At 42.9% G+C, this 20865-nt stretch overlaps 1 protein-coding gene across 2 annotated transcripts in view; it reads left to right on the top strand.

Annotated features, from left to right (window-relative positions):
• The window catches only part of rab11fip3 (RAB11 family interacting protein 3 (class II)), a 112121-nt gene that overhangs the window by 76307 nt on the left and 14949 nt on the right, over window positions 1-20865 (top strand). Inside the window, exons 4-6 of one of the 2 annotated variants that reach the window (XM_078240437.1) lie at window positions 14282-14493; window positions 18646-18771; window positions 19277-19408. In XM_078240437.1, the coding sequence (XP_078096563.1) occupies window positions 14282-14493; window positions 18646-18771; window positions 19277-19408 (470 nt within the window). Of the gene's footprint in view, window positions 1-14281; window positions 14494-18597; window positions 18772-19276; window positions 19409-20865 lie in introns of both variants that reach the window. The other variant, XM_078240436.1, reaches the window with a different exon arrangement.

Raw genomic sequence — 20865 nt, 5'->3', positions numbered from 1 at the left:
AAATTGCAAAATGCATGTGCAACTTCCCCAGGACCGCTGTTTACAGGTGGGTGACTGCCCTTGACTATTTATTGTTTGACTTTGGGAACAGCTGGGTGTTGCGATACTTTTCACTCAACATACAGGTGAATCAAAGTATGGAATTGGACCTTGGAGAACCTAACCCTTCTGCCACTGGGTGAAGTACTTGCATTGCTGAGCCAAGCCTGGCTTCTAGTCAATTGCCTGTGCTTGCTGCATCCCAACTGTTTTTTAATTCATGAATGCAGGTGTGTTTGCCCATCCCTAATTGCCCTTGAGAAGGTGGTAGTGAGCTGCTGCCTTGAACAACAGCAGTCCCTGAGGTGTAGATACATCCTCAGGGCTGTCAGTAAGAGTGTTCCAGGATTTTGACCCAGCAACCGTCATCCCCAAGTCAGGATGGTGAGTGAATTGGAAGAGGCATTCCAGGTGGTGGTGTTTGTCTGCTGCCCTTGTCCTTCTAGATCATAGTAGTCATGTTTTTGGAAGGTGCTGCCTGAGGAGCCTTGGTGAATCCCTGCAGTACATCTTGTAGATGGTACACTGCTGTCATTGACTGGCGAACAATCGAGCGGGCTGCCTTGTCCTGGATAGTGTCAAGCTTCTGGAGTCGTCTTGGAGCTGCACTCATAGAATCCCTATAGTGCAAAAGGATGCCATACGGCCCATCGAGTCTGCACCGAGCCCAATCCCACCCAGGCCCTATTCCCATAACCCCCCATCTTTGGACTGTGGGAGGAGACCGGAACACTCAGAGGAAACCCACAGACATGGAGAATGTGCAAACTCCACACAGTGACCTGAGGTTGGAATTGAACCTAGATCCCTGGCACTGAGGCAGCAGTGCTAACCACTATGCCACCGTGTTGCCCTCATCAGGCAAGTGGAGAGTATTCCATTTTCTTGACTTGTCTTTTAGATGGTAGACGGGCTTTGGAGAGTCAGGTGAATTGTATGCCTCAGTATTGCTAGCTGTTTACGTGCTCTTGTAGCCACAGTATTTATAGTTCAGTTTCTGGTGAATAGTAACCCCAGGATGTTGGTTTCAGAACAGTGATAATACCACTAAATGTCATGGGGTGATAGTCTGAATTTGATTCTCTTGTCTTAGAGATTGTCACTGCCTGGTACTTGTGTGGCATGAATGTTTGCCACTTCTCCGATCAGGTCTTGCTGCGTTGGACATAGACTGCGTCAGTTTCTGAAGAGTCATGAATGGTACTGAACGTTATGCAATTATCTGCAAACATCCCCACTTATGACCTTGTGATGGATGGAGGGTTATTGAAGCAGCTGAAGATGTTTTGGTCTAAGACACTACCCTGAAGAATTCCTACGGTGATGCTCAGGGATCGAAATGATTGCCCTTCAACCACTACAACCATCTTCCTTTGTGCTGGGTATGATTCCAACCAACAGAGGATTTTCCCTGTGATTCCCATTGACTCAGGGCTCCTTGATGTCACACTCTGTCAAATGTGGCGTTGATGTCAAGGACAGTGGATCTCATGGGTGAGATCCTAAATGAATATTTCTCATCCGTATTTACTGTTGAGAAAAGCATGAATGTTAGGGAACTTGGGGAAATAAATAGTGATGTCTTGAGGAGTGTATATATTACAGAGAAGGAGGTGCTGGAAGTCTTAAAGCACATCAAGGTAGATAAATCTGCGGGACCTGATGAGGTATATCCCAGGACGTTGTGGGAGGCTAGGGAGGAAATTGCGGGTCCCCTAGCAGAGATATTTGAATCATCGGTAGTCACGGGTGAGGTGCCTGAAGATTGGAGAGTGGCAAATGTTGTGCCTTTGTTTAAAAAGGGCTGCAGGGAAAAGCCTGGGAACTACAGGCCAGTGAGCCTCACATCTGTGGTGGGTAAATTGTTGGAAGGTATTTTGAGAGACAGGATCTACAGGCATTTAGAGATGCAAGGACTGATTAGGGACAGTCAGCGTGGCTTTGTGAGTGGAAAATCATGTCTCTCAAATTTGATTGAGTTTTTTGAAGGGGTAACCAAGAAGGTAGATGAGGGCAGTGCTGTTGATGTTGTCTACACGGACTTTAGCAAGGCCTTTGACAAGGTACCGCATGGTAGGTTGTTGCATAAGGTTAAATCTCATGGGATCCAGGGTGAGATATCTAAATGGATACAAAATTGGCTTCTTGACAGAAGCTAGAGGGTGGTTGTAGAGAGTTGTTTTTCAAACTGTGATCAGCGGTGTGCCTCGGATCAGTGCTGGGCCCACTATTATTTGTCATTTATATTAATGATTTGGATGAGAATATAGGGGACATGGTTAGTAAGTTTGCAGATGACACAAAGATTGGTGGCATAGTGGATAGTGAAGAAAGTTATCTCCAATTGCAACGGGATCTTGATCAATTGGGCCAGTGGGCTGACAAATGGTAGATGGAATTTAATTTAGACAAATACAAGGTGATGCATTTTGGTAGATTGAACCAGGGCAGGACTTAGTTAATGGTAGGGCGTCGGGGAGTTACAGAACAAAGAGATCTAGGGGTACATGTTCATAGCTCCTTGAAAGTGGAGTCACAGGTGGACAGAGTGGTGAAGAAGGCATTCGGCATGCTTGGTTTCATCGATCAGAACATTGAATACAGGAGTTGGGACGTCTTGTTGAAGTTGTACAAGACATTGGTAGGGCCACACTTGGAATACTGTGTGCAATTCTGGTCACCCTATTATAGAAAGGATATTAAAGTAGAAAGAGTGCAGAAAAGATTTACAAGGCTGCTACCAGGACTTGATGGATTGAGTTATAAGGAGAGGCTGAATAGACTGGGACTTTTTTCCTCTGGTGCGTAGGAGGTTGAGGGGTGACCTTTATAGAGGTCTAAAATAATGAGGGGCATAAACAAGCTAGATAGTCAATATCTTTTCCCAAAGGTAGTGGAGTCTAAAACTAGAGGGCATAGGTTTGAGATGAGAGGGGAGAGATACAAAAGTGACCAGAGGGGCAATTATTTGAGGGTGGTGAGTGTCTGGAACAAGCTGCCAGAGGTGGTAGTAGAGGCGGGTACAATCTTATCTTTTAAAAAGCATTTAGATAGTTACATGGGTACAGGGGGATATGGGCCAAATGCAGGAAATTGGGATTAACTTAGGAGTTTTAAAAATAGGGCGGCATGGACAAGTTGGGCCGAAGGGCCTGTTTCCATTCTGTAAACCTCTGACTCTATGACAGTTACTCTCTCTTCACCACTTATATTTGTCCATGTTTGAATGAAGGTGCCCTGGTGGAACCTAAGATCAGCAGCAGTGAGCGGGTTATGGCTGAGCAAGTGCCACTTGGTAACACTGACTTTTTCCATTTCCTCATTTTACTGATGTTTGAAAATACTCATTGGGTGGGTTGAATTTGTCCTGCTGTTTGTGTACAGGACACACCTGGGCAATTTTTCACATTACTGGGTAGATGCCAATGTTCTAGCTGTACTGGAATAGCTTGGCTAGGGGTGCAGCAAGTTGGAGTACAAGTCTTCAGCTCTACTGCCAGAATATTGTTGAGGCCCATAGCCTTGGACAGTATCCAGGAACTTCAGCCATTTCTTGATACAACATGGAATGAATTAAAGTGACTGAAGACTGGTATTTGTGATGCTGGAGACTTGAGAGTCAGAGATGGATCATCCACTCGGAAACTCTGGCTGAAGGTATTTGCAAATGCTGAAGCATTATCTTTTGCGCTGATGTGTTGGGCTCCTCTCATTGAGGATGGGAATATTTGTGGAGCTTCCTCCTCCTCCAATGAGTTTTTTAAATTGTCCACCATTCACAGCTGGATATGGCAGGACTAGAGTTGGATCTGATCTGTTGGCTGTGGAATCTCACAGCTCTATCACTTGCATGCTAGACAGCATAAGCAGCAAATAGTCCTGTGTTTGAGTCACCAGGTTGACACCACTTTTTTAGTAATGCCTGGAACTGCTTCTGGCATGTCCCCCTGCACTCAAATAAGGGTTCATCCCCTGGTTTGTTGTTAATGGCAGAGTGGGAGATGTACATGAGATTACAGATTGTGGTGGAGTACAATTCTGCTGTGGCTGATGGCCCACAGCACCTCATGGATGCCCAGTCTTGAGTTGTTGGATCCGTTTGAAGTCTATTCCATTTAGCACTGTGGGGATGCCATATAACAAAATGGAGGATATCCTTGTCAAGATGAGACTTTGCTTCCACAAGGATTGTGTGGTCACTCCAACTGATGTTGTCATGATTGATGCATCTGCAGCAAGCAGGTTGGTGAGGGTGAATTCCATATATTTTGCCTTTTTTGTTCCACTCGCTGCTTGCAGACCAGCCTAGCGGTTATCTCCTTTAGGGCTTGATCTGCGGTGGTGTTACCAAGCCACTCTTGGTGATGGACATTGAATTCCCCCACTCAGAGTACATTCTATGCCCTTGCCACCCTCGGTGCTTCCTCAACATAGAATATGGAATTGTCAGCTGAGGGGGCAGGGGGAAAATGTTGTAATCAGAAGGATGTTTCCTTTTCTGTTTTGACCTGATGCCATGAGGCTTCATGGGCCTGGAGTCAACATTGAGGACTCCAGGGCATCACCCTCCTGACTATGCTGCCCACTCTGGGTCTTTCCAGCGAGCAGGATGGGACATGCCCAGCGATGATTATGGTGGTGTCTGAAACATTTCCTGTAAAGATATGTTTCCGTGAGTATGACTATATCAGGCTATGTCTTGACTACTCTGAGACAACTCTTCCAATTTTAGTATAAGCCTCCAGATGTTAAGGAGGACTTTGCAAGGTCGATAGCGTTCGGTTTGCATTTGTCATTTTCGGTGCTGCCTAGGACAGAATATTGTGCTGCTCTATATAGGGTGTATCCATGGGCATGCATTAAGATTGGAAAGGGTAATGAAGACCATTCATCTGGAAGAATTGCTGGATGCATGCATTTGTAACAAAACTATGGCCAAATGGTTTTATTAGTAAATAGGCTAGGTATAGAAATTTGCATTAAGGGATACATGGGATCTGCTGTTTTCTGAAGTAAGTGATTATAGGTTAATGGTTTCATAAGTAAGCAAGGGAATGTTATCACATTTTATTTTATGTAAAAGGGGTGGGCCATAGGAAAACGAACATTTCCAAAATATAAAAATCTGAGTTCAAAGAAGTGCTAAGGATTATGGAATTGTAGATGAAGAGGAAAAGAGATATTTAAGATAAGATGTTGAGAGGATTTGTTGTTCCTGTGAGGAAGACCTGATGATAAAGCGATTCTGGGTTTGGAGAAGGTGCAGTTTGAATCAGCTGTCCAGTCAAGCTGGAAAAGACTTCATCTGCAAAAAATGAAGGATTCTTGGATTTCCACAGTAGAGTGGAAGATATTGGAAGAGGTTGTGTGCTATGCCTTTAAAGCAAGAGTAACTTTGCCTTTGATACTGGATTTTTATAGTTGAGGGAGTATTGCCTGAGCAGTGTTTTAACTTGTGGAGCTGACCCAAGTAGGGAGTCTTTTGTGGTAATGTTTTGTAAGACTGATTTTAACTATGTAACTGTAATATTGTAAGCTTGTTTTGTTGTTCATAAAACCTTTTACTTAAATCCCAGAAGTGTTACTGGATGACTTGCTGCTCAGATCGCTATGTTTCCTCCTCGTTTTCAGAATACAAAAAGGGTATCGCCTGTAAGAAAGGTTTTCCCTCTGGGATTTGATATGCTCAGCAATTAACATCTGTTGTGGTCATGACAATATCCAAATGGTGAAATAAAGTACTGACTGTTCTTTGTGGAACTGATTGGCTAAGTTTTATTAATGAACTTTGCCCCTTAACTTACAGCAGTGACTGTCCTTGTGCTGTGACACTTTGTTGTAGGATCATAAAATGGTTACAAGCACAAGAGGCCATTTAATCCATCATATCTGTGCTGTCCTGCAAGGAGCAATTCACCTAGTGCCATTCCTGCCCTTTTTTTCCCTCTGTAACCCTACATGTTTTGCATCTTCAGATAATGATCCAATTCCTTTGAAAACCTGAATTGATCTTGCCTCCACCACATTCTCTGGTACTGTATTCCAAATGCTGGTTTAGTGTGAATCAGGGAAGCATGTAGTCTGTGCCAACTCTGCATCCACTTTCATTTGTGCCATTGGGGTTGCTTTGAAGTGTGGATGCTGGCAAATATGAACTGGCAATGTGCTATTGCACACTCAACAAATGAAGTAAATGAAACGATGATGGTGCAAGCATACATTGGACTTTCTGTAATTTTTTCCTGAGCACTCAACATTGTTTTATGCTCTCCTTTATGTATTAATTGTGACAATTTCCCTAGTGCTCCTTTACTTATAGAACATTCCATTATATCTGTTTATGATGTAAACTAGCAGGGGGAAATGCGGGGCGAAGTGTCTGAGTTCTTAAAGCTGGCATGGATATGATGGACCAACTGGCCACTGACTGCTGTAACTATTCTAAAGAAGTCAGTCACCTGGCACTGCTTACAGGAAATTAGAGTGGCACCTTGAGCACCTCTCTCAAGCCAACTTTATGCCTTTTCCCACTTGTCATCCTGCATCTTGCTCTGTTGCTTACCTATAGGGCCTCTCAATCATCTGAGTTCACCTTTCTTGCTGACCACCTTTGCATCTCTTAATGCCCAAGAAACACCCTTCATTGCCTCCCTATTCACTCTTTTCTCTTTCACTGTTCCCATTTGCTACACTCCCCCTCTACCCTGCCTTTTCACTGCACCCTCCTGCCCCAGTGACAGTCTTTGGCGTTGTCTTTGTATATGCTAGGCTTTGGTTTTTGCCTAGAACCTGAACGGAAGGTCCTGAGCATGCCAAAGCAAAGCACAACTTTGAGGTGCTGTTGAATCTTGGTACAAGTTCAGAAACCTAACCCTTCATCGGTGTAAGCTGCAAGTTTAAAGAGATGGCCCGTCTCTAGGATCAGGATGCCAGTATCTGACAACTGGCTGAAGGCACAGTGCTGTAATATAAGCAGGACTTGAGTGATGGAACAAAAGAATAAAGCTGAGTGCTTCAGAAAATATCAACCCCTATATGGTGATGGTAGACTCAGGAATTATATTTCATGTTTATTCATTGGATTTGGTCCTAATCATGTGACCTGAATAAAATATAAACTGAAGAAAGCTATAACATCAGATTTACATAAATAACAAGCACTAGAATAGTGCATCATTCCACATATTCAGGCCTTGGTTGATAAGTGTAGGATTCAAGGATGTACTGGCTTCATGGACTGCTATCTGTTTAAAAAGTTAGGTTGACTGTACCCCTTACTGGAAGATGGAAGTTATGTTCATTTCAGAAAATGCCCATTCAGACATTACTACATTTCCATGTGGGTAATGATAGTGGCCAAATTCACCAAATTGAGAAGATTTGAGGTTCTTCTCAAATCCTATCGTTTTTCTCCCTTCTCCCTTGCATGTTCTCTCTATCCTTTGAACTATCAATTCATCCTGAACTTGGTGACCAGAGCAGTGATCCTAATAGTTCTTGTTTAGTGTTCCTGTTTCTGCTCGGAATGGTTTTCGCACTAAATGCAATCGGCAGTTTTGCATTTCCTGATATCTTGTGTTTAAGAAGGGGCTTATTACACAAATTAGGACCAGGAATAGGTCATTCAACCTCTCGAGCCTGCTCTGACATTTGTTCAGATCATGGCTGATCTGATTGTGGCCTAAACTCCACTTTCCAGTCCACACACTACACTCTTTGACTTGTCAATCAAAAATCTAAGTCCAACTCGGCCTTACAAACATTCAGTGACCCTGTTTCCACCACTGTCTGCGGAAGAGATCTCATTCCACACATCAATGACCCTCAAAACCTCTCCTGAATTAGTATCCAAGGGGAAACATTCTCTCAGCATCCACTCTGTCAAGTCCCCTCCAGATCTCGTGTTTCAATAAGATCACTTTTTAAAATTCCAATGGATACAGGTCCAGCCTGTCGTCCTAAGATACGATGTGGAGATGCCGGCGTTGGACTGGGGTAAGCACAGTAAGAAGTCTCTCAACACCAGGTTAAAGTCCAACAGGTTTATTTGGTAGCACAAGCCACTAGCTTTCGGAGCGCTGCCCCTTCTTCAAGTGAGTGAGATTTCAGTTCACAAACAGGGCATATAAAGACCCAAACTCAATTTACAAAATAACGGTTGGAATGTGAGTCTTTACGGTAATCAAGTCTTAACGGTACAGACAATGTGAGTGGAGAGAGCATTAAGCACAGGTTAAAGAGATGTGTATTGTCTCCAGCCAGGACAGTTAGTGAGATTTTGCAAGCCCAGTCAAGTTGTAGGGGTTACAGATAGTGTGACATGAACCCAAGATCCTGGTTGAAGCCGTCCTCGTGTACGGAACTTGGCTATCAGTCTCTGCTCAGCAACTCTGCATTGTCGTGTGTCGTGAAGGCCGCCTTGGAGAATGCTTACCCGAAGATCAGAGGCCGAATGCCCGTGACCGCTGAAGTGTTCCCCAACAGGAAGAGAACACTCTTGCCTGGTGATTGTCGAGCGGTGTTCATTCATCCGTCGTCGGAGCGTCTGTATGGTCTCCCCAATCTACCATGCCTTTCCTGCAGCATATCAGGGAGACAACATTGGCCGAGTTGCAAGTGTATGTACTGTGTACCTGGTGGATGGTGTTCTCACGTGAGATGATGGCATCTGTGTCGATGATCCAGCACGTCTTGCAGAGGTTGCTGTGGCAGGGTTGCGTGGTGTCGTGGTCACTGTTCTCCTGAAGACTGGGTAGTTTGCTGCGGACAATGGTCTGTTTGAGGTTGTGCGGTTGTTTTGAAGGCAAGAAGTGGGGGTATGGCCTTGGTGAGATGTTCGTCTTCATCGATGACATGTTGAGGGCTCTGGAGAAGATGTCGTAGCTTCTCCGCTCCAGGGAAGTACTGGATGACGAAGGGTACTCTTTCCTCCGTGTCCCGTGTTTGTCTTCTGAGGAGGTCGGTGCGGTTTTTCGCTGTGGCGCGTCGGAACTGTCGATCGACAAGTCGAGTGCCATATCATGCTCTTATGAGGTCATCTTTCAGCATCTGGAGGTGTCTGTTGCGATCCTCATCCGAGCAGATCCTGTGTATATGGAGGGCTTGTCTGTAGGGGATGGCTTCTTTAACGTGTTTAGGGTGGAAGCTGGAGAAATGGAGCATTATGACGTTATCTGTGGGCTTGCGGTACAGTGAAGTGCTGAGGTGACCGTCCTTGATGGAGATGCGTGTGTCCAAGAATGCAGCCGATTCCAGAGAGTAGTCCATGGTGAGTCTGATGGTGGGATGGAACTTGTTGATGTTGCCATATAGTTGTTTGTGATTGTTCACCATGAGTCCAAAGGAAGAAAATGTCATTGATGTATCTAGTGTATTCTGCATTCCAACCATTATTTTGTAAATTGAGTTTGTCTTTATATGCCTTGTTTGTGAACAGAACTCCCACTCACCCGATGAAGGGGCAACGCTCCGAAAGCTTGTGGCTTGTGCTACCAAATAAACCTGTTGGACTTTAACCTGGTGTTGTGAAACTTCTTACTCCTAAGATACCCCATCATCCCTGAAAACCATTGAGTGAACCTTCTCTGAACTGTTTCTTATGCAGTTATATCCTTAAGGAGGCCAAAACTATCTGCAGTATTCCAGATGTGATCCCACCAATGCCGAGTAACATGAGCAATATATCCATACTTGTATATTCTGTTCCCCTTTAAATGAATGACATTTAATTTGCCTTCCTAATCATGTATTATACATGCAAACTAATGTTTTGTGATTTATGTACCAGGATATTCAGATCCTGCCAGTGGACAAATTCAGATTTTCATAGAATCATAGAAACCCTACAGTGCAGAAAGTCGAGTCTGCACCGACCACCCAGGCCCAACCCCCGCCCCCCCCCCCCCCCCCCCCCCCCATCCCTACATATTTACCCGCTAATCCCTTTAACCTACGCATCTCGGGACTCGTAAGGGGCAATTTTTTAGCATGACCAATCGACCTAACCCACACATCTTTGGACTGAGGAGAGAAACCGGAACACCTGGAGGAAACCCATGCAGACATGAGGAGAACGTGTGGAGTTTGCACAGAGTGACCCAAGCCGGGAATCGAACCCAGGTCCCTGAAGCTGTGAAGCAGCAGCGCTAACCCCTGTGCTACCGTGCCGTCCATTTTCCTATATAATATTCTTATATGCTAAATTTGACCTATTTGTACCCCTTTACAGATCAGTCCTCTTTACAATTATTCTCCTACCCTTTGCGTTACCCACAAATTTAACAGCCATGCATTCGGTCGCTTCATCCAAGTCATTTGATATAGATTGTAATTAGCTGAGGCCCCAACACTGATCATTGTGGCACTCCGTTAGTTACAGCTTGCCAAACTGAGTACTGAATCCTTACAGTATTCAGGCTAGAAGATTGGTTAGCTAACGGGAAGCAAAGTTAATGTGTAGCTCCTATACCATGAGCTCTTATTTTGTGTAGTAACCTTTTGATATGACACCTTACCAAATGTCTTTTGGAAACCACATCTTGGCTTGTTGAAGTTTAAGGCCATGAATGTTTAATATTTCACTATTTTTGAAATGGGGAAAATGTTTGTAAAGCCTGCTTTCCTGACTCTGTTTCTGAGACTTCTCCCAGGTTTTACATTTTTATTTTTCAGTTATTCAGTCAGATTTGTAACATTTTCCCATATCCAACCAGGCTGCAACTGTAGAACTAATCCAGCTATTTTAAGGGAGATGATTATGGACCGATCTGACAGGTGACACCATGCTCAAGGACTTAGTCAGTGGCGACTAAGGTTTTGGGGGTAGACCTTTTGAAAGTAGAGGATGAGCCATTGACAATTCGGGTAGCATGGCAGCCAGGAAGGAAAGTTGGGTGGTTGGCAGTTTAGTAGAAATGGGTTTGAAGAGATCAGGAGGTGGATCTCTGATATAAGCTGGAAGATATGGTGATAGAGTAAGGAATGCAGAGTTAGTCTTTAGGGCTGTAGTGGGAAGGAGGTTGGATTTGTTGCTTCTCATCTGCACTGTGCCCTAATAATAGCTTTAGACAAACTTCATAGACAACTCTCATTTGGACAGAAATCTCTAATGTATACTGGATGCTTTTCATTGTTCAAGTGCACACAGCAAGTTCACACACCCACTGTTGTATTTTGTTGAAATCCTAGTGATAACATTGGCATTGCCTGACTGGGCAAGTTGGTGTAGAGTATCTCGGCTGGACTATTGTGGAATTCCATGAATTTACGTTTCAGCCTATTTTAATCTTGTCCATTTGATTATAATTACTTGGTTGAAAGTTCATTGGAATTGAACTGTTTGAATATTCATTATTTCATGGTTGGAGGGTTAAATACACTGCAAACAAATGGGGTAATGTTTAGGGTTTGGCATTTGGTTTCATCATCAGACTGAGTTGGGTGCAGCATCTTGCTGTCCTCAGTGTTTGATACAATCTACGCTCTGGACTTGGAACCAACTTCTGAACGAATATACTGCATTTGGGTGAATTTTGAGGATCCAGTTTGTGTGTATTCCACCCAGGGATACCAGTGGTGCAGCTTGATGGGGGAACGTACAAAGCACATGGTTCATTGTCATTCTAAGTAACACCCTGCCAAATTGAACCAGTCTCTATTGGTGCAGTGATTTGTTGCTGTTTGACTGTGATGAGGGGATGGATCTGGCTTGTAGAGTAAACAGAAAATGGTTATGTTAATTAGATTTGCATTGTGATACTGGTCAAAATCCCTGGTATGAGACCACTGGTTAAAATCTTTTTAAGAAGTCTCACAACACCAGGTTAAAGTCCAACAGGTTTATTTGCTACCAAATAAACCTGTTGGACTTTAACCTGGTGCTGTGAGACTTCTTACTGTGCTTACCCCAGTCCAACGCCGGCATCTCCACATCATAAAGTCTTTTTAGCAGTGTACTGCTTAACTGGACTACTGATCAACTGGGAAAGTTTAAATTAATCAGCTGAATACCTTTTATCTACAGTTCTGTTTAGAGCATTTGACCAGCAGAAATCCGTATGGAAAAGAGCTGTAACTGTGCTCTGTAATGTGTGGCACCTCTAGTATTCATTCATGGGTGTGCTGTGAACAGTTGACAGGATTATCTTCCTGTTCTAGTGCTGATATTCAGCTGCCTCAGGTTCACATGCAGTCAGCCCAAAGGCGGTAAATGAGCTCCTTGATGAGAGAGCCATCAGGTTTCAGTGTGAAATTTCATACTGTTTAATGGCTAAATTAGCATTTTATACCCAGCCATTAAGCTTGACCTGTTTCTTGTAGCCATATAATAGCTCCAGTTTCTGTACTGGACCATTTTGAAGTGACTCTGCACTGTGAACCCTAATTTGACGAAGGAGCATTGCTCCGAAAGCTTATGGTATTTGCTACCAAATAAACCTGTTGGACTTTAACCTGGTGTTGTGAGACTTCTTACTGTGCTTACCCCAGTCCAACGCCGGCATCTCCACATCATCAACCCTAATTTGTACAGAGTATGCTGCTAATCTTCACATGGTGAGACCCAAGGTGGGGAGATAATTCGGCTGGATTCCTGCTTCAGTTTAAAACAGTTTGTGGTGTGTTATGGCTCTGAGGACACTATCAGCCTTGGCTATGGAGTCCAAACTTTTGTGGTAAGGGCAGGGTGAATCTATGCTGGAAGGAGAGGTGGGAGAAAATTACTGCATATTGTACTGCTATTTAACCTGTCTCACTGACTTTTAAACCTTTTCTAACAATGGATTGCAGTGTTTCGATATAACATGGAAATGAAAGCTGTCCTCCATCCAGTTAGGAGACTGCTTCACCAACATTGTGGGAAACATCCCCCTCGAGGTTTGCTGATCAGCTCTTGATTTCCTTCTACATGGCTGCCGCCAGAAATTCAAAGAATAGATTGAGCTATAATTTTCCATTTGGGTATGAGTTACGAGGACTTGGAATTGATTTTATGGAACTGGGAGCTAATTGTTTCCCAGCTACTCTTCCTGCTCCCTCACCTACTCCATAGTATCCTCCCTGGATCACTACTGTGGCAGGAAATACTTGGCACCAGTGGCTGTCAAGATAGTTAAGCATTCAGGAATAGAGTGATCTGGTCAGAAATGTAATCCCTCAAATAATAGACAACACTAAATTGACCTTATTGGTAGGAAATGGTGAGCAACTATTAATTATCTTAATTTAAATTAAAGGCCATCATTCATATTACAGGACACCATAAGCTGGTAAAAAGGAAAGCGGCTCCCTGCCTCCTGGTGGCTGGGTATTTGTATAATGTACTGATTGTGATGCAGTTAATCTACATGCAGTATACCTGGTGAGGGAGGTGTTTGGATAGAGAGTTACTCTGTTGCCATAGCTACAATGTACACTGCTGAGGAAGGTAGATAACAGAATCCTAACTCCTGACTAACATTCAAAGCAGCCATGACCCAAAGCTGGGTGGCCAGTGGGAGGTGTATGATGGCACCTGGAGTGAATTTTAGTATGTTCTATCCAATTAAATTCTTGGTAGACTGGAGCTTGAAGTATAATGTAAATACGCAAGCTTGCGTTGAGCTGATTTCATGGGGCTGGCTCTGTTTAGATGTGTGTAATATTGAGCTCATCAACAATTATGTGACCTTGCATCTGAATGTCCTTTTAAAGGAGCTTTACTGCAAACCACACCTACTCCACTCTCCCCCACCCTGCTTCCGAGGCAGAGATTTTAAAATGCTTGAATCCTTTATGCACAAGGACCTGATTGAGACTTGGTGAAATGAACAAGACTGGGGCCACAATTGTTGGTCTTGTTTTAGTTTTTTTTTCCCCCCATAGGTTTTCAGTTGATTTCATTGTTAGTGGTTTGTATGTTAGGTAGGTTCTGGGCAAATAACTGTCCAATGATAGTCACGTCACTGCCTTCAGGATTCCTTATTGATTTGGAAAACAGGTGATCTCTTTTAAGTGTTAACATGTATCATCTTCCCTGCCTGTTTCGGTAGCTGAACCACCCAGCGTAAGGTCATCTATTGTGTACTGGCACGGCCTTAGTTTAAGCTACACTTTTTAATCAGGATGATTAGAAACGTGTGTTCATCTAGCTTGCTCTACTGTGTCTCAAACTTTGTTTACTCTTTACTTGTTATGTGGTGCATCTTTATTTTGCTTAGCTGATCTTGGAACACGGAAATCTAACTTCACCTTGTTCCATTTTCAGACGAACGAGGTGACAGACAGTGCTTACATGGGCTCTGAGAGCACCTACAGTGAGTGTGAGACGTTCACAGATGAGGACACCGGCACACTCATTCACCATGGAACACATGATGATTTGGAGACGGACAGTGCTATTGACGCCACACTGAACTCGGAGTTCACAGATACACTTGAAGAGCCAGAAAATAGTGCCCTATTTAATGGGGAAATGAAGTAAGTGGGACCTACCCCCTTAACTTGAATAGACACTCCTCTCTGCTTCTGTTAGTCAGAGCTAAGCCTGGCTATAGTACTTGATTAGAACTTTCTTTTTGCCTCTGGCACCCATGTTTTGATTCTAGCACAGACTAAGAATGGAATTGTTCTTAGTTATGGAAACAGCACCGTTTTGGTGAAATCTGCAACTGTTCTCTAGGTATGAATGGGGTGAATGTTGCCAATGATCTGGATGTGGAGTGTGTGTACAGGGGTGTTGATTTCAACCTGGGGCTGAACAGAATTCCACACTGCATGCAGTGCACCGTTAACTTGGCAAATTCAATTTTTTGTTTGGGAGGGACCAAATAAAGGCTGCCTAATTAAACCTGTTGGACTTTAACCTGATGTTGTGAGACTTCTTACTGTAATTAAATGGTGCCCAGCACCCACTTAACTTTTGAATTTTCACCCAAGATGGAGGTTAATTTCATCCCCACTCTTGAAGACAAGAGTGGCCTCTTTAAAGAAATTGGTGAATCTGAAAGTCGAAGTGGGATCACTTAAAAACATTCAGCTCGAGCAGAACTTGGCAAATAATGCATTGTGGGGGTGAGATGTGGATCTGCTGTGCTGGACTGGCAGAATGCAGAGGAACCCTGTCTGGTGCAAGGGTTTGTGCAGACACCAGAAAGTGAGTTAAAGTAAGTGAGGCCTCTGATAGTTGCATACAGTGCTGCAGAATTTCCTGCGTACAGGGGTTACTGATGTTGAATGCAGTAGTGGACTTGCCAACATTAAGGGTATTTAAATGCACATTGGATAAACATATGGATGATATTGGAATAGTGTAGGTTAGATGGGCTTTAGATTGGTTTCACTGGTCGGCGCAACTTCGAGGGCCGAAGAGCCTGTACTGCGCTGTAATGTTCTGTTTTCTTGTGGGTTTGTCGGAAAGATCAGGGTAAAAATCTGAATGGAAGATCCTATCTCCCTGGTTCAGAATGAGCAGGCTCACCAGCAGCCTTTGGAGACCTAAAGCAAAGTCAGAATGAGAAGATGCTAGAAATACTGTGGTCTGGCAGCATCTGTGGAGAGAAACAGAGCTAAGGTTTCAGGCCTGTAAACTTTAATCAGGATTGGGAAATGCAGGAGATGGGTTTTGAGCAAGTGGGAGGAGTTTATTTATTAGTGTCACATGTCTGCTTGCATTCACACTGCAATGAAGTTACTGTGAAAATCCCCTAGTCACCACACTCCGGTGCCTGTTCAGGTACACTGAGGGAGAATTTTAACATGGCCAATGCACCTAACCAGCACATCTTTCAGACTGGGAGGAAACCCACACACACATGGAGAACGTGCAGACGCCGCACAGATGGTGACCCAAGCCGGGAATCTAACCTGGGTCCCTGATGCTGAGATGCAGCAGTGCTAACCACTGCTGCCCACACGGTGGCACAGTGGTTCATGTGGGAAGAAGAAAAAAAGGGATGGACTGTGATGGCATCTGGAGGGCGGGAGAGATTAAATGGCTCTCAGAGCAAGGCTGAAGAGAGCCATAATGGGACAAGTAAAGAAACACAAACTGTACCCAGAGATGTGAATGGTAGGATAGCTGTTGTCCAAACACAAAGTAAAGAAATTGGAGAAAAATACCAAACCAGCAAACAAACATGAAATAAAATGGGGGCAGAAATTGTGATCTAAAATTATTGAACTCTGTTGTGGCCAGTTAACTCGAGGGACAGAACCTGAACTTTGTGTTCAGCTTCATAGGTCAGAGTTGGGAACAAGTTTTTTAAAAAAACATTAAAATGGTAGGTGACTAGAAGCTTCGGGCACACTGGGTACTTGCCTCACTTTTACTCAAATCCTAGTGTGTTTCTAACTTGTCCGAATTCTGATGAATGGTCACAGGCCTGAAATGTTAACTCTGCATCAACAGAAACCACTAGTCCTGCTGAATATTTCTAGCATTTTCTCTCTCTCAGGTTTCCAGCATCCACAGTATTTTCCTTCATGTGGAAGCTAAGATGTATTGGGGTTCCTGAGAAAGATCAGTTTCAACTTGGGCCATTGAACCTGTAAAGAGATGGTCACTGTTGCCCTGTTTGTTAGGGTGGGTTTGGACAGGAAATTGCCTTGCTGTCTAAAGTGAAAGAACAATGAAACATTCCCATCAAATCTGGCTGTCCTTGCTACAGAGTTTAGCAAGAAGTAAGAATTTGTCAAGTGGCATAAATTGTACAAAATGCAGGCTATAATTAACCTGCATGTCCTGTCGCCAAAACTAATAATGAAGTTACTTCCACAGCATTTATGGAGTGTACATTCAGAAGTTGTTTAATACCTGGTACCTTCCTCTGATATTGTTTGATTTTAATATAGCCAGGTCCCTCATCTCAATATCTGCATTATTCATTCTTCAACACTGCAATCTTTGGCTCTCTATGAAGGCTGATTACTGCAATTAAAGAATCTTTAAACCTCTGCCTTTGACCCTAGGTGGCTTCAACTTGCAAACTGGGCAGTTAAGTGGCAAATGAACTTTTAAAATGGATCAACGTGAACTGATGCTCTTTGGTTGGTAATACAAAAAAAATCATCTTCACCCTTAAAGTGAGAAACTGGGTGGAAGAGCAAAGTGATAAAAGTGAACAAATAATTTAAAGCAGCATCCCCGCAGAAGCAATTAAAAATGCTGCCAAAAGACTAGGATTTATTCCCAGGGATATGTAATTCAAAAGCAAAGTTATTTATTTTAAACTTGCTTGGGACCCTACACTACACAGTTCTGGTACCTGCAACTATAATAAGTGCATAGAAGCATAGAAGAAAATACAAAATAGCTTTCCTAGTACTGAGATTACAATTATCGGGAAAGATTAGACCAGTTGTTTGTTTTTGCTTTAGAAAAGAAGATTTGGGGTAACCAGACAGATCATTAAATTATGAATGGGCAGTGGTGTGAATACTTCTACTTGAGAGAAACTGGGGGCCATAAATGCAAGTTAGTTACTTGCTAATAAATTCAGTTAGAAAAATGAGAAATTTCTTTTCACTATTTAGAATGTGTAATTTGCTCCCACTAATGGTTGCGTTTAGATGCTTTCAAAAGGAAACCAAATTAAAACATGGGAGAAAGGAGGATAGAGTGATATGCTGAGAGGAGGTAGGTGGAATGGGAGAAGAGTCATGTGAAATATAAACATGGGCCCAACAGCATATTTCTGTGCTGGGCGCTTGCATTGCCAGTGCCGAAAAGGCAGTTAAGAATCAACCACATTTTTGGCCTGGAGTTTCTCAAACTAGACTCAGAGGATGGCAAATTTATTTCCCTAAAGATTTTAGTGAACCACTGAGTTTTAACCATAATCTGGCCACTTTGATTTTACTGATGTTCGATTTTGTTCCCAGTAAGATCCAATTTGAACTCTGGTCATCCGGATTACAAGTCCAGTAATCCAAGCACCATATCAAGATGAGGTGCTCAAATCTTGCCTGAAGATGCTAGTTTGCTGGTTTTGGGGGAAGTTGTACTACGGTAATATTAGAATTTCCTATCTCTGTATTCCTTGTTCTATGAAGTTCAGCCAGTATGTACTGAGCAAGCTGACAGCCAGTCTGGACATTGGAAAGAGTGAAGGACATGTTTCCACTGTGTTCTTATTCACTGCTGCAGTTTCATTTTATTGTTGGCAAAAACTGAATAATTGACACATTTTATACAATGAAGATGTTAGGTCCATGGGTTCAATTTTTGTTACTGGAACAAAAAGTGATAGAGTCACCAAGGAATAATTTCTTCAAAGAATGAGGGAAGCATAAAATTACACAGGCTTACATAGGCTGAATTACATCTACCAAGTATCCTATCAGTCAGTGCCAGTGTTGTGCTCCAGTTGAACCCCTCATCTTTCTGTATTGCAATCCTTTCTTTATCCCTTTTCCTTCATACTTGTCCCTCTTCCCCTTTATATGCACCCACTCCCTGCGGTATTGACTTCCATATTCTCACCATTCTTTGGTAAAGCAATTTCTTCTGAGCACCTATTTTTGAAAAAAGTTTAAAATTTGCTTGCTACTTAGCCTTTCTTCCTGGTGTATCCCCTGTTATAGGACCCATCAGCATAACTTTTCGATGAGCTCCAACATTTCTCTCCTTAGCACTGAGGAGCACTTTGAAGATTACGGGGAGAGCAACGAGATTGACTTTGCATCCAGTAGCCTGTGTCAGGATGAAGGCACAACTATCAATGGTCACTTTAATCGCTCGTCGCTACTCTCTCCCAGGTAAGGTTAGCACTGGTGAATCTTGCTCCGATCTCCGCTGGGGAAGGGTACAAATCGAAAAACCAGAATTTGGTGTTGATTCCTTGCAGTCACCTCATCCCCTCGATCCTTGGGAGCACTGACTAGTGAAAAGCTTATTTTTTGATCAGTTTGGAGGTCAGTTGCTAAGTGTATTGTCCGAGTGATCATCTGATCTCTGGATACCTTTTGAGTCAGAGAAGCTCTGATTCCTTAAATTGTCATCCTGGTGCAGAATTGGGTGTATTTTTAATTAATGTTTATCAAAAAGAAAATGTTTTAAGTAGCAAAGCCCTTTTTCTTTGAGGGTAGCAGGAAATGGGGTAAAGTGTATCACTTGGTAGCTGCTCACTTCTATTGCAACAAATTGCACATTGTTTTCTGAAACTCTTTTACAGAATAAATCTGCATTCCAATTAATTTCTGAATTAAGAAACACTGATCAATGATTTCTCTAATTTCTCAATTGACGTTTCTGATTTTCCAGTGATCATTTCACTTCAACTTTACAAAGTGTCATTGGGGAAGAGATGCTGAAGTTTTACTGCACCCAGTGTCATAAGCAAATCAATCGTTTGGAAGATCTGTCTACCCGCATCAACACTCTTGAAATGAATAGGTAACTGCATGATTCTACCTTTTTATCATTGGGCTTTTTCTTTATGATTGTGGGTTATCTCTTTTTTTTTTAATGTTGCTTTTGGGGCAATGTTTCATTCTATATTGGATTGAGTTTAAAATGGGACCTGTAGACTCAGCATATCTGCTTCAGTAGTTACACTTTCTAAGAACTTGCCATCAATTGAACACACTTTTGTATCCTTTACCAGATCCAGTTCCCCAAGTTTCTGTTCTGAATCTTGCTGTACCAGCAGATGAACTGTTAGAAAGTTCCTTTGTTGGAACTTGGGCAATAAAGTATTCCAATGAGCTTTTAGATAATCAAACACATGCAGTTTAAAGGTCCAGTGTTGCATACTAGGGACCAACACAGATAAAAGAAGCTAAACCCAATACACTGTGACGTGTACCGGTTGCAACCAGCATTTATCTCTCTATCCTTAACCTTGCATTACAATTTTGCTATTTTATACCTTTCTATATCTACATTACTTCATAATATCTTGGTGAACTTTGCACCAGTTTCCATCCCCCATTATCAAGAAATTCTTGTTCCAAACATTTATCTCTGACGTCCATGGTCTCGAGACTAACAGACTGGTGTTGAGGGCTAATGAGGCATAGAATGTATTAATGTAGCTCGTTACAGATAAAATAAGCCCCAATTGAACAATATGTGACCTAACCCAGAAAAGTGTGCAGCTTATGACCTCTGTACACACATGCCTTGTACTGGATGTGCACTGTTGCTGCAGTTTTTAATTCTGAACTTTTAACTAAGATAAAATGAATATAAAATGGAAGCAAATTGGTGGTTCTTTTGTATCAAGTGCCTTCCCTCACCACTACTTGATCCGTATAACAGCTCCCTTGTGCAAGCTGGCCCTGTACTGTCGTCTTGTTCAGATGTGGAGTTGCACTGAGTGCTTTGCTTTTAATCTGGGAGTCAGTGTAAATCAGTGACCACAGGAATGATTGGACAGGACATGGTGCTAGTTAAGAAGACAGCAGAGTTTTGGATGGGCTCAAATTAAAGGAAGGAAAAATGTTGGAGACCTGTCATGAGTTAATTCTAATAGTCCCTTTTAGAGGTGCAAAAGACACACATGGGGATTTTGGCTGCAAGTGAACAGAAGTTGGAGAAAGTTTGAACAACCAGAGGTTGTGGTCCATATCCATGCCAAAACATGAGTAGAAAGAGGGAAGAAGCCTAGTAGACACATATTGGGGAGCTAGCAAAACAAACGCAGGAGCTCCAAGGTTGTAATCTCAATTACATCCAGTGCCATGTGCTAGTGGATTATAGAAATAGGAGGATAATGCAAATGAATGTGTGGTTGGAGATTGGGTGCAATAGGGAGGACTTTGGATTCTTAGAACATTGGAACTGATTTTAGGGGAAGTGAAACCTGTACAGACTGAAGGGGTTGCATCTCAACGGGACCGGGAGCAGTG

This window comes from Mustelus asterias, chromosome 23, assembly GCF_964213995.1.
Source record: "Mustelus asterias chromosome 23, sMusAst1.hap1.1, whole genome shotgun sequence".
Lineage (NCBI taxonomy): Eukaryota > Metazoa > Chordata > Chondrichthyes > Carcharhiniformes > Triakidae > Mustelus > Mustelus asterias.
Note: the sequence above shows the minus strand (reverse complement) of the source record. Positions and strands in the feature narration are given on the sequence as shown.